This window comes from Borostomias antarcticus, assembly GCF_949987555.1.
Source record: "Borostomias antarcticus genome assembly, chromosome: 30".
Taxonomy (NCBI): domain Eukaryota; kingdom Metazoa; phylum Chordata; class Actinopteri; order Stomiiformes; family Stomiidae; genus Borostomias; species Borostomias antarcticus.
The window spans coordinates 5,426,923-5,441,708 of NC_140263.1; the positions used below are offsets into that span (position 1 = coordinate 5,426,923).

General features: G+C 48.4%; 1 protein-coding gene across 1 annotated transcript; it reads right to left on the reverse strand.

The window, feature by feature from the left end:
- Positions 1 to 6,096: 6,096 nt before the first annotated feature.
- Positions 6,097 to 14,097, reverse strand: crkl (v-crk avian sarcoma virus CT10 oncogene homolog-like). Its single transcript, XM_084460081.1, has 3 exons — positions 12,895 to 14,097; positions 11,966 to 12,434; positions 6,097 to 9,454 (listed from the first exon to the last, which is right to left on the reverse strand). The coding sequence occupies exons 1-3, from the start codon at positions 13,203 to 13,205 to the stop codon at positions 9,320 to 9,322; spliced, it is 915 nt and encodes a 304-aa protein (XP_084316207.1). The 5' UTR covers positions 13,206 to 14,097; the 3' UTR covers positions 6,097 to 9,319.
- Between the last annotated feature and the right edge of the window lie 689 nt (positions 14,098 to 14,786).

Below are 14,786 nucleotides of genomic sequence, written 5' to 3' on the forward strand. Positions count from 1 at the left end.
GAAAGGGTGAATCCTCCTGATGTTGTAGAGCAGGAATCTGCAGGAGCGTAACACATTTATCTGTTAGATGTTAAATTACAGCACGGCTCCTTATCAATTCCCCATTTCCTACTGTTATAATCAATTAAATTATAGGTTGATGTATTTACTACATCCAAAAGGCTGCAGTACATATACAGTTCACCACTTCAGTTTGCCTCTTAACTGATCCATACCGCCCATGTGCTTGAGAACAGGACAAGAGTGTTCATGTTGAGACCGGCGTGTTCAGGCTCGTCCTGAGGTTTCACCAACAGCCCCGTGGCTTCACACCTTCACACCCTCTTCTGTCTCCCCCCTCTGTCTCCGTAGTGGAGCGGTGAGCGCTGGGAGGTGGGTAAGGCCGACCCCCAGCCCCCCAGTAGGACGTACACACACCCCGACTCACCTGCCCCAGGGAGCCACTGGATGAAGCAGTCCGTGTCCTTCCTCAAGATCAAGCTCACCAACCACACCCTGGACCAGCACGGCCACGTAAGAGACCGCTAGCCCCGCCTCCTCCTACACAGGACAGCGCTCTGCTGAATGATGTGTTCATGGACGCGGGATATGTTCACCAGACATGACCTCACTATGACATCACATCTCAGGACTGACCTCACTATGACATCACATCTCAGGACGGACCTCACTATGACATCACATCTCAGGACTGACCTCACTATGACATCACATCTCAGGACTGACCTCACTATGACATCACATCTCAGGACTGACCTCACTATGACCTCACTATGACATCACATCTCAGGACTGACCTCACTATGACATCACATCTCAGGACTGACCTCTCTATGACATCACATCTCAGGACTGACCTCACTATGACATCACATCTCAGGACTGACCTCACTATGACATCACATCTCAGGACTGACCTCACTATGACATCACATCTCAGGACCGAGGTGTAGTGTTCAGTCCAGCAGTGTTCAGCTCCCTCTATGTGAATCTCTCCCGTTCCTCAGATCATCCTGTCTTCCATGCATCGCTACTACCCACGGTTCCACGTTCTCCAGGCGGACCGCGCCTTCATGTCCGGCTGGGGGAACCCCCAGAGCTTCTCCTTCCCTGAGACCTCCTTCACCGCCGTCACGTCCTACCAGAACACCAAGGTCCGTCCGTGTGCCGGCAGACAGACGAACCACACTCACATACTGTACAGAGTAAACAGACACGTGTGTTTACATGTCTAATTCCTCTCTATACCTGCTTGCAGATCATTAGACTGAAGATTGACCACAATCCCTTTGCTAAAGGGTTCAGAGAAGAAGGCTCTCATACCCAGATCAAGAGGTGAGCACTTAGACATTTGGTCTATTATGAGTGAGATTTGGAAGAGTCATAAAATGCAATGAAAAAAGTATTTAAATATCGCATAATTTTTTTAGCTGCAGATAAACATGAGACTTCATTTACCTAAGCAAAAGGGTCTATTTAAACAAATGCTGGGTTTTGAAGCCTCGGCTCTACCATTAAATAACTTATTTAGACGCGTTCTGTCCGAGTGAAATTATTTTTCCGAGGTAGTCTTCTTCTGTGGTGGCGGCGGTGCTTTGAAGCTTCAAAGAGACCGCCACCACCATAGAAGAAGACTACCTCAAATAATTTCACTCGGACAGAACGAATTCGGCTCTGTTACACATGTGCACATAAAATGTCGTAGCCACTGAGAATGTTTGTGTTTCAGGTGTGGAACCAGAAAGAGCCCCAAGAACGCAGCAAAAAAAGCCAAAGCTGACAGAGACGCCGCGTACAACAGTCCTCCAGGTAAACAACACACCTGGTTAGACAACAGTCCTCCAGGTAAACAACACACCTGGTTAGACAACAGTCCTCCAGGTAAACAACACACCTGGTTAGACAACAGTCCTCCAGGTAAACAACACACCTGGTTAGACAACAGTCCTCCAGGTACACATCTCACCTGGTTAGACAACAGTCCTCCAGGTAAACAACACACCTGGTTAGACAACAGTCCTCCAGGTAAACAACACACCTGGTTAGACAACAGTCCTCCAGGTAAACAACACACCTGGTTAGACAACAGTCCTGCAGGTAAACATCTCACCTGGTTAGACAACAGTCCTCCAGGTAAACAACACACCTGGTTCGCAATCCGGCCTCAAAATATACAAAAAAACATACAGAAAATGCCACCCTACAGATTTGGTGTCATGTTGATGATGATTGATTGCTCCCATCACAGATCTCCAGAGGACCTTTCATGACTATGAACCAGGACAGGACCGTCTGAGCCTGGAGCCCCCGGAGGAGGGGTCTGCTAAGGGGTACTACGACTCTCCATGGGCAGTGGACCAGGACCTTCCTCAGACCGCACACACAGACCCTCTGGACATCCACGCTCAGGACTACGGCAGCGAGGAACAGATGGTGCCTGCATCCATCCACCAGCCATACAGGTAGATGAGGGATAGCTTCTGCACACACATGCAAGTACACAGGAACACACACACACACACACACACACACTAAAAGTGCACAGACACAGTAGTGAATGATAGAGCCTGGCTAACAACCTGTACCCATACTATAGGAACTAACAACCTGTACCCCTACTATAGGAACTAACAACCTATACCCCTACTGTAGGAACTAACAACCTGTACCCCTACTGTAGGAACTAACAACCTGTACCCCTACTGTAGGAACTAACCACCTGTACCCCTACTGTAGGAACTAACCTGTACCCCTACTGTAGGAACTAATAACCTGTACCCCTACTGTAGGAACTAACATAAAAATAAGACATCTTTATGTAAATAGCAACTGTGCCTCAGAACTGTCCCTATAGACACTATAATAATTGAGTGGAGGCCTCATATACACATTAGATGAATCTATAACCCTAATATGTCTTCTTCCTCTCAGATCTGTAGGGTATAGACTACCCTCTCCCTCCTCTGTGGGTGACTGGGAAGGTGGTCAGGATGTGGCCACCGTCCCTGGGTACTACGTCACTAGGCCAGAGTTGGCCAGGGAGATGGGGTGTCCCCAGAACCGCCACGCTACCCAGGCCATGCCGGGCCAGAACCGCCACGCTACCCAGGCCATGCTGGGCCAGAACCGGCCCGCTACCCAGGCCATGCCGGGCCAGAACCGCCCCGCTACCCAGGCCATGCCGGGCCAGAACCGCCCCGCTACCCAGGCCATGCCGGGCCAGAACCGGCCCGCTACCCAGGCCATGCTGGGCCAGAACCGCCCCTCTACCCAGGCCATGCCGGGCCAGAACCTCCCCGCTACCCAGGCCATGCTGGGCCAGAACCGGCCCGCTAACCAGGCCATGCCGGGCCAGAACCGCCACGCTACCCAGGCCATGCCGGGCCAGAACTACAGAGTCACCGTCAGCATCAGCATGCCGTCCAAACCCAGCCCTGGCATCATGGGATACCGACACCCCCTCTACGGGCACCACACCACTGACCAGACATTGGGTCAGTGGGCGGACACCGGAGCAGCTGGACACCCCTTCCCCCACCACCATCACCCGCTGACCACCGCCGAACACGACGGCCACCAACACGGCTATCACCACGGCAACACGGTAGAGTGGAGCCAGCGTCCAAACCCGTTCTCCTGGTTGGTGAACCACGACTTTGGACAATGGTAGCGTGACTCGGACCACGGCGGCGGCTACCTCTGTGTAACAGAGTGGCGGTCTCCCAAACGGGAACAGAAGCACGGGTTGTTGACTTTCAGGTTGAAAAAAATGTCAGTGCAAAATAAAAGTCTACGATCGATCAGAGTTCTGATAGGTCAAGAGCTCTGACTGTAGGAGGATCCTGTGGATAATTGAAACCTGTTGGAGCTCGTTTGAGCGATTGGCCTCGCGGGGTTGCCTGCTTCCTGGACCTGTGGCCCTGTGCTGCTCCCGGGCCGAGCTGGTGTCCTCGTCACGTCGCCTGGAAAGCCCACTGAACCATGTCCCACTGGGGATGACGCTCCATACGAACTGCCCTCAGGTTGCTGTGAGCTGCTAGTGTATGCCTGTGAGAAGATGTGTGTGTGTGTGTGTGTGTGTGTCTCTGTGTATGTTGAGCCATTAAAGGTCAACTGACATGCACAGAGCAGTTATTGTTTAAAATGTTCAAATGATGTAATAATGGTACCAATATGATAGTATGATGTATGCTACAGTATGAATGGAATCCTAGATAAAACACGGTTTACCCTTTGTGAAAATATACAGCTATAATATATAAATACAGCTCTAAGAGGCTCTGGGATGTCCAGCTATTCTTGATATAGAATAGATAACACACACACACACACACACATACACACACACACACACACACACACACACCTACTGAAAGATGGTGAGGATCATAGCAACATAATGCATGGCCACGGCATTGAACACAGCACTCACCAGGGCCAGACAGTGCCCTCTTGTGGTTCATTAAGATCACTTACTTTGTAATCTGTGCGTTTAATATACTGTGATGATGATGATACCAACGGAAGTGACACTTTTTCCAGTCTTTCCAGCGGAAGTGACATGTTTGTGTGTATGCAGATGTTAAATCTGGAACAGTGCCATTCTTTTCAGAGCCAGATGGGGTCTTGGGGCCCAGAGACAGTTATGTAATTGGTCATATTTATATCGCCGACAACGCAGGAGTCATCCCTCCATCACACCACTGGTATCTGTGTATCGCGCATGCGCAGTGTTAATGTCGGCCTAGGGCAGGGCAGTGGAAATATCCCTCCGCCACCCACTTTAAGAACTATGTGTGAGAACTATTTAGAAAAGAGTATAATTCGGATACTGGTAGTAGTACAATTCAGTCATACGGTTTTGTTACACCTTAAAACACGTTCTACCTCATATGTTGAGAACAAAAAAGTGACTATATCTGACGGAGAATGGACAAGAATATTATTATTAATAATAATAAAAACAATAATAACAACAATATTTAATAATTTTTCGTATATACCTCAAGACCGTGGTGGAAACTGCTGATCATTCTATATCAAGACTAAAAGAGATATGAGAGGATGGAGCTGCAACTTCGCCCTTGAAAGTTTCTCTCTCTCTAGGTCAGAGAAGAGCCGGCTGTCTTTTCTTAGCTCTTCATTAAGATGCATTAATTGCTTGGTTTCTCCTGGGAACCCGCAATCTAAACTGGAACTGGTAGGAATTAGAAACGGAGACAGAGCAACGGTTCCCTTGCTCCAGATACAGCCTCCTCCTCATCCTCATCCTTACCTCATCCACCCTCCTCCTCCTCATCCTCCTCCTCCTCCTCACCTCGCCCACCCTCCTCCTCATCCTCCTCCTCATCCTCACCTCGCCCACCCTCCTCCTCATCCTCACCTCGCCCACCCTCCTCCTCCTCCTCATCCTCACCTCGCCCACCCTCCTCCTCATCCTCACCTCGCCCACCCTCCTCCTCCTCATCCTCACCTCGCCCACCCTCCTCCTCCTCATCCTCACCTCGCCCACCCTCCTCCTCATCCTCACCCACCCTCCTCCTCATCCTCACCTCTCCCACCCACCTCCTCATCCTCACCTCGCCCACCCTCCTCCTCCTCCTCACCTCGCCCACCCCCCTCCTCATCCTCACCTCGCCCACCCTCATCCTCACCTCGCCCACCCTCCTCCTCATCCTCACCTCGCCCACCCTCCTCCTCATCCTCACCTCGCCCACCCTCCTCATCATCCTCACCTCGCCCACCCCCCTCCTCATCCTCACCTCGCCCACCCTCCTCCTCATCCTCACCTCGCCCACCCTCCTCATCATCCTCACCTCGCCCACCCTCCTCCTCATCCTCACCTCGCCCACCCTCCTCCTCCTCCTCACCTCGCCCACCCTCCTCATCATCCTCACCTCGCCCACCCTCCTCCTCATCCTCACCTCGCCCACCCTCCTCCTCATCCTCACCTCGCCCACCCTCCTCCTCATCCTCACCTCGCCCACCCTCCTCATCATCCTCACCTCGCCCACCTCCCATACGGGCGGTGTGGGACAGAAACAGGCAGAACAACTTAAAGAAGTAGACGTAAATTTTATTTACTTGTTCTGTACATAAAGGGTCATAGGGTCACGGGTGTTAACCATGGGACATTACCATATGCAAATGGTATAAGAAAATAAAAGGCACAGTTTTTCATTCTGAATTAAGAAGACAACACAGGATTTCTAAAACATGAGGAGAAAAAGCTCAGTAATACTGTTAATGCCTTTACGAAACCAAACCGGAAGCATGTTGAAAACTCAAATTTCCATCTTAAAGAAAATTGGTGTATTGCTTAATCAGTGAGTTTAAAATGACAATATTAAACCAAGGTAGAATTGAATGGATTGATTCCACAGATGGCGTATTTAAAAAAAAAAGTCAAATTTATTTTTAATAAGGAAATTAGATATGACACAAAGCAGCATTTGACCTGGAAGTACAACCCCCAGGTCAAGAGGTCATGCACAGAGGCCACCAGCAGGCATTTTTCCCTTTTCAAAAAGTCACCTTCGGTCTAAGTTGTTTTTTTGTGTTTTTTTTCTTGTTTTTTTTTTTTACAACAGTTTATTGAAACAAACATGAAATGCTCCACATTGAACAGCTGACTAGAAAAGAAAACAGATTACAGTTGGGACACGACGGAAAGGTGGTGAATCTCGGGGAGGATTGAGGGGGGTGCACTCAAGAACCAGTGGGTTCTCTCCTCTACAGAAGGGTTCTAGCAGAACATCCTGTCTAAACTCTCTGGACCAGAGATCTGGAACCACAACTCAACACTACTGTGCCCTCGCTTTGGTCCTGAACAGGCCCTGGGTGGGAGAGTAGAGATGAAATGCTAACTGAACACAGGGAGAGTAGCTGAAATGCTAACTGAACACGGGGAGAGTAGCTGAAATGCTAACTGAACACAGGGAGAGTAGCTGAAATGCTAACTGAACACAGGGAGTCCATCTGAAATGCTAACTGAACACAGAGAGAGTCCATCTGAAATGCTAACTGAACACGGGGAGAGTAGCTGAGATGCTAACTGAACACAGGGAGTCTAGCTGAAATGCTAACTGAACACAGGGAGAGTAGCTGAAATGCTAACTGAACACAGGGAGTCCATCTGAAATGCTAACTGAACACAGGGAGAGTCCATCTGAAATGCTAACTGAACACAGGGAGAGTCCATCTGAAATGCTAACTGAACACAGGGAGAGTCCATCTGTAATGCTAACTGAACACAGGGAGAGTAGCTGAAATGCTAACTGAACACAGGGAGTCTAGCTGAAATGCTAACTGAACACAGGGAGAGTCCATCTGAAATGCTAACTGAACACAGGGAGTCTAGCTGAAATGCTAACTGAACACGGGGAGAGTAGCTGAAATGCTAACTGAACACAGGGAGTCCATCTGAAATGCCAACTGAACACAGGGAGAGTAGCTGAAATGCTAACTGAACACAGGGAGAGTAGCTGAAATGCTAACTGAACACAGGGAGAGTCCATCTGAAATGCTAACTGAACACGGGGAGAGTCCATCTGAAATGCTAACTGAACACGGGGAGAGTAGCTGAAATGCTAACTGAACACGGGGAGAGTAGCTGAAATGCTAACTGAACACAGGGAGAGTCCATCTGAAATGCTAACTGAACACAGGGAGAATCCATCTGAAATGCTAACTGAACACAGGGAGAGTAGCTGAAATGCTAACTGAACACAGGGAGAATCCATCTGAAATGCTAACTGAACACAGGGAGAGTAGCTGAAATGCTAACTGAACACAGGGAGAATCCATCTGAAATGCTAACTGAACACAGGGAGAGTCCATCTGAAATGCTAACTGAACACAGGGAGAATCCATCTGAAATGCTAACTGAACACAGGGAGAATCCATCTGAAATGCTAACTGAACACAGGGAGTCCATCTGAAATGCTAACTGAACACAGGGAGAGTAGCTGAAATGCTAACTCAACACAGGGAGTCCATCTGAAATGCTAACTGAACACGGAGAGTCCAGCTGAAATGCTAACTGAACACAGGGAGAGTAGCTGAAATGCTAACTGAACACAGGGAGAGTAGCTGAAATGCTAACTGAACACAGGGAGAGTAGCTGAAATGCTAACTGAACACAGGGAGAGTCCAGTGGGAGGATTGCTTGTGCTAGAGTTGCATTTCCTGGTGAATAAAGTGTTGGTGGGGAGTCATTGTCTGCCGCCTGAACCCTCTCTCCTGACAGCTGGGATGCACGACGCGCCGTCACGACACAGAGCCCTCAGCCCCATACAGAACAAACCCTCTTTCAAACAACGTTAGCAATAGCCTGGTCACAGTCCGCCACACATTTACACTGGGATGAAAACCTAACCAGCACTCCTAAATTCATGGCACAAATAAAATGACTGAGAGATGCAATTACATAGGACCATTCACGTTGTGTTGGGATGAGAAGAATAAAGTGTGGACTAGGTCTATGTCACTGGGCCTAGAGGGAAGTCCGTGAGCTGGGATCCATGTTGGCTCTTCCCCTGGGCCCTCTCCTCCGCCCTCCTCTGACCCGACCCCCTGTCCCAGCCTGGTTGCGTCAGTCAACACTCGGATCTCCACACATGCACTCACACACTTAACACCAATCACTCTCCACACCCAGCCGCTGTGTGTGTGGCCCTAGGTCAAGGTACAACAGTGAAGGATTGTTTGGAGGAATAGCAGGTAAGGGTTAGGGCTGTATCCTCACTGTCCTCCTCGGGGCTGTGGAACATTCCCAACACATAATCTCTTTCGTAGAACCCTCCTCACATCCGTAGAACCCTCCTCACATCCGTAGAACCCTCCTCATATCCGTAGAACCCTCCTCACATCCGTAGAACCCTCCTCATGTCCGCAACGCTAAATACAAAACAAGCTCTCCAAATCCCCAAGTATTCAAATATAACAAAAAGGTTAAAAACAACAAAAGATGGCCGGGTGAGAGATGGTATGGTGGGTCACCTGGCGCACACACACGCGCGCACACACACGCACGCACACCCCGGACACATGTTGAAATAAAAGGCCATAAAGGCAGAAACCCTGACCAGCCTGTAACCACGAGAGGGAGGGGCGTGAGAGGGGGGGGTTAGTTAAGAGTCTGGAATCTGTAAACAGTCAGGAAGCCGCGCGCGCGGTGGTTGGCGTGACGATACGGCGAGCGCCATGGCGCCGCCCCCAAAGCAGGCAAGCGCGTAACCATGGTGACACCGGCAGGCGGGGGGTGGAGACAGCCAGCGGGGTCGGGTGTGGGTGAGAGGGCGAGGGTCGGCTGCCCAGGTCATTCGTTTTCGTCTGGGTTCTGGGGGTCCATGATTTTGACGTGGGTGAAGGGGAAAAGCCCCCTCCGGCCGTTCACCTCGCCCTCCCACTGCCCGCTGATGTTCATCCGGGTCACCTTCACGATGTCACCAACCTGCGGAAACAGAGGAGGCAGACATCATCAGGAGTTGTCCCTCATCCTCATAGAAGAGTGAATAACTAGATATCTATCAAACATAATCCTGAAATTGAATTGCTTTGTGACATTGTGTTTGACCCCCCTCTGTGAGGACCTGGACCACATGGGCTCAGGGATTACAAGTGAGATGATGGCATTGTTGTTGTCATAATCGTGAAATGAATAAAGCCTTCTGCTGGAGGACAGACTCATCCTCCATCTTGTAGTAGAGATATCGGTGATCAGAGCAACATCTGGTTTCAACGACATGTAGGAATCATCTGCCGTCTATAATGACACTGCACTTGCATTTAGGAATCATTTCCTGTCTATAATGAAACTGCACTAATAATACTCTTCCCTATCCTATGGTTCTTTCACATTCACAAAAAAGCCTGCCTTTAATTTTTGAAAATGCAGTGTCATAAACATTATTTATATATAAATATATATAATCTCACCCTTGACTAATTATTCCAATTATAGACTGATGCCATAGGTGAGGGAGGTCTATAATCACACAAACAACCAATCAGAGAATCCTATTGCGTGGTAACGGTATAATACTATAAGAAAAAGGAGTAGTAGCTTTATAGTCTAGAGCATATGTCAATAGCCAAACACCTGATTCAGCCTAAATAAAAGGGTTCCTGTTTCAAGAGTGAATGTTGCAATGCGCCGTCCGACTCTGCTGCATCATAAAAACAGCGACTTTGAACTTGAGCTTCCTGAGGAAATAAGGCCGAAAATAAGTCCACTAAAAAAGAGGTTTCTGCTGTAGGCCATGACCTAGTCTGAGAGAGCCAGATATAGCGCCGGAGATAGCAGCAGTGTGGCGGACCGTGCCTGTGTGTGTGTGTGTGTGTGTGTGTGTGTGAGGGGGAGGGAGAGAATAAGAGGGGGAGAATAAGTTCGAGTCAAAAGTTAAAGTCTTAAATGCCTCTTGAGTCATTAAGTCATGATGGGGTTCAAACTAGACACATTACATAAGGCATGTGTAACATCAACCTTCTTAGAAGTGCTAGTCACTGATAGTACTGTATCCTATTCTGTGAAAACGTACACAGATACAGTAAATTGCAAACATTGCAAAAAGGCCAGGCATTAAAAAAACTGCTGCTGCTTGAAGTTGACCTTGACGGAGCCCAAAAAGGTGTGGAAAGGTCAGGTCCAGTAGCCCACTTCTCCTCCACGCTTAGTCAGGCGTGGGGAGTGGGCGGATGAGGAGGTTAAGTGTGCAGCGTGAGGGGGAAGTCCCACTCAGCCCCATTAACTACCAACAACCATGGTGGAAACACACAGATGCTCAACGATCAGGAAGAAGATAAAGGGTGGTTGACTGCGTCTCTCTCTCTCTCTCTCTCTCTCTCTCTCTCTCTCTCTCTCACTTAATGTAATCTCTTGCCCAATCGAAATGCATCTGCCATCACCCTCTGTACATTCATCACAACAGGAAACGGCAGACGGATGTTTATTGCTCAGCAACAAACTCCGAGGCCTGTATGACTCGTCCTCGGATGAAATGACTGTCGGTGGGTACGACCCAAAACAAAGGTATGAGGCTGAGACCTTCCCATACAAACCATCCCCAGAAGTTTCCTGTATTCAATCAGATTGGGGTCAATCCAACAGGGGGGGCTTCCACAGCATCCATTTTTTCTCTAGTAAACTGCTGGGTTTCTGGGAGACTGTTAATCCAGGGTTTCTCTTGGATTGTTAATCCCAGGTTTCTCTGAGACTGTTAATCCCAGGTTTCTCTGAGACTAATAATCCCAGGTTTCTCTGAGACTAATAATCCCAGGTTTCTCTGAGACTGTTAATCCCAGGTTTCTCTGAGACTATTAATCCCAGGTTTCTCTGAGACTGTTAATCCCAGGTTTCTCTGAGACTATTAATCCCAGGTATTATGGCACTGTTGTGGTTTATGTAAGGCACATTTCCTAATGGAATAGGAATCTGAATGAGGCTCACAGTTGTCAGCTGTGGACACCGTGAGAACAAACAGATATGACACACACACTCATTCCTCTTTGATGAATGAGTTATCTCAGGACCATGTCTCTATGTCACAGCTGATCTCTGGGATGAGCTGAACAAACGGCAGAGATGAGTCCAGAGCTAAGACTCATCCGTCTCTGATTACTCAGCATTTCTACACCGCAAGAAAGCTGACTACTTTGCACTTCCTCTTTAGAAAATCAACAGACTGATTGATGGAATCTATAGCGCTGGCCAGGGGAGGAGAGAGGGAGGGAGGAAGAGATGAGACGAGAGAGGACTGGAAGACAGGGTGAGAAGGAGGCTATAGCCCATCTTTAGGTACCCTGACATCAACAAGCATCTAGAATATCTGACAGAAGGTATATTAGTACAGTACGCCCATTGTAATGCAATCATAACTTCAATATAGCCTGGATAGACCAATAGGCGTCCGTTCAGAACGCCAGACCAGGAGACGGAGAGGTGCTTTGGTCTGCTGTACCCTACCTCTAGAGCCAGGGCCGTCTTGTCATAGGCACAGGGCACTCGTTTCTGGATGGCCTTGGCCATGACGGGCCCGTTCAGCATGGAGGGCAGGGGGTTGATGACCGCCCCGGGGGTGCCCGGGGGCAGGGGCGAGGGGGTCTGGGGCTGGGCGTAGGCGTGCGCCGGCTCCGGGATGCCGTAGCTGTTGGAGTTGCGCGAGCCGTGGGCGGGCTGGCCGGGGTGGGGCGAGGGCCGCACCAGCTTCTCCACGTAGGGCACGGGGATCATGCCCACGCGGCCCTCCTTGCTCTTGGCGCTCCACCACTGCTCCTCGGGCTTGTCCAGGATGATCAGGATCTCGCCCTTCTTAAAGGGGAGGTCCTCCGCGTCGCTGCCGGTGAAATCGTACAGAGTCCGCACGTACTCCAGGTTCTCGTCCGCGCCGCCCAGCGTCTGAATGGAGCCCGTGCCTATCGCTGTGTTTGGATACCTGGGGGGAGATCCAGAGAGTATGATGATGATGTGGGGGGGCTGGTTAGGCTTAATAAAAGGGTTTCCTATTCAAATTAAAGGACATTAAAATGTCAAATGGCAAACCACTCCAAGACAATAAACAACTAAGTAGTCAGATGAAAATACTGTATAAATGAATCTCTCAAAATAGTGAATATTAACAATTTCCATAATAGAGCCACACCCCCTTGAGCATGTACTGTAAACCTTCAGGTGTCTTTTTTACCCGCCCCCCAAAAAATAAAAAATAAATAAAACACATATTAGATATGGCTTGAACTTGGCTTTGTGTCAAAATTGAGCAGATATGTTTTTTTTTGTTTTTGTTTTTGTAAAGACTCAATTCTTTCAATTTGGAGAGTGAGAATGTTCTCTTGAGAAGGGAAATAATAGTTCTAGGTCTTGAGACCTCTTGAGTTCTCTTGAGAACACCTTACCTGGGGGCAGGTTCTATCAGTGTCGTCGTGTCCAGGTAGTGGATCTTGTAGAACTCCAAAAGAGCGGGTAGGTGCTCGAACTCTTGGTCCCCAATCTTGAACCTCTTACTCGGCAAAGAGTTGATGATATAATGGGACACTTTGGAATTCTCTGACACTGACAGCACGTAGTCGCCAGGGCAGGTGGAGGAGTCTCGAACCAGAAACATGCCATGCCTCTGTCCCTGTAATCGATTCTGGGCCTCTTGGCGTGACACGGGTCCGAAATACCAACTGGACCGGTCTGATGAATCGAACCGTGCAGATGACATATTTGATCGGAAATAAATTAACAATTGAACGAGAAAACACAAATACACTATCGCCAACAATAAATTAAAACAAAAGCTAGCTTTCAGTGAATGTTGCTGCTTGATAATTAAACACCAATGTGATTGTACAGGTTGAATGTGAAGATCCAAGGACCCCAGGCTCTAGAATGTTCTACCCAATAGAATCCAATAGAATCCAATAGAATCCAATAGAATCTAGAGTGTGTTTCTACCCAAGCCTGCAGGCATCAGCCACATCCAACAGACTCGTAACCTGGTTTCACAGACAGGCTGGGACTAGCTGGAGCCAACTTTCAACCATTATGTGCTTCTTCCTTTCAGTCAATGAGAAATGCCTGAACTCGGTGTCCAAACTAGGAGCTTCACACGTCTAGTAAGACTGACTGATCAGGCTATGGTCGAAGGTTCCTCTTTTAGTTCCCTCTTCTGAAAGAAAGAAACCATGAAGCGTTCACTTGAACCAAACTATCTCTCTCTAGTCTGTCAGTGGGCTGAGAACGGAAAAGGTTTCCTCTCTACTGGATCAAACGAATCTCCATGTCGATACAATGTTGCAAACAGTCATTCTCTGGTGTCCCGCGATACTTTGTATCTTCTGGGTCGTTAATGTAAGCAAGAGCCGGAAAAATGTGATTTAAATCTCCTTTTCTTGAGTCCAGGCACACTTTTGAGGCAGGAACAAAAATGGCGGACCGCAACACGTCTTCAGACCAAATGAATTCACAGAAGAGAGACTCGCCTCCCATGCGTGCGTTTACAGATTCACACTTTACACTTCCTGGCGTGTATTTCTATTATCGAGGCGTGTAGAAGTAGGTTAACTAGAGCTAGAAGTGTTATTCCCCTTGTTCATGATCAGCTCCGGTCCTTTAGCCCGACGGGGTTCGAGTCCCAGACCGAAAGATGGCGGCCGGAGGGCGGGGCTGCGCGCGCCCAGTCCATCAGCACGTCATTGACGCCTCTGGTGACTGCGCACGCACCCCGCCCAGGCCAGTCTGCGCCTGCGCGGGGGACAGCAGGACCTGGCAATGAATAGTCAAATGATGTAGGGAGCAGGCATACTCTTTTTCGGACTATGTGTACTATATGTTTTTTGTATTTTTATATACAATAATAATGATAATAATCCTCCCACCTAAGCACCTAAGCACTTATTATATTATATTGCACTGTACTTTAGATTGTGATTCTTGCACTTTGCCTTCAGCACTAGATTATGCTCTTAGTCACTTGTTTTAGAGAGAAGATGCACTTGTGAGTTCTGGCAAGTAGTAGTACATTGGCTCTTCCTACGTTAAATGCAATTATTGTTAGTCGCTTTGGATGAAAGCGTCTGCTAAATGACTGTAATGTAATGTAATGTAATGTAATGATACATTTATATAGGCCTACGTATCAAAACTCATCTTCTGGTCGGTTAATTTAGTCAATTATCAATTGGAATGGAAGGAATATTAATAGAGGAATCCTGGATGTAAAGATGCTGTCAAGGGTTCTACAAGTGAACATTTGTACTGTATCCTAGATGGTTAGTCTGCCCGCATGCATAGATGAAACCAC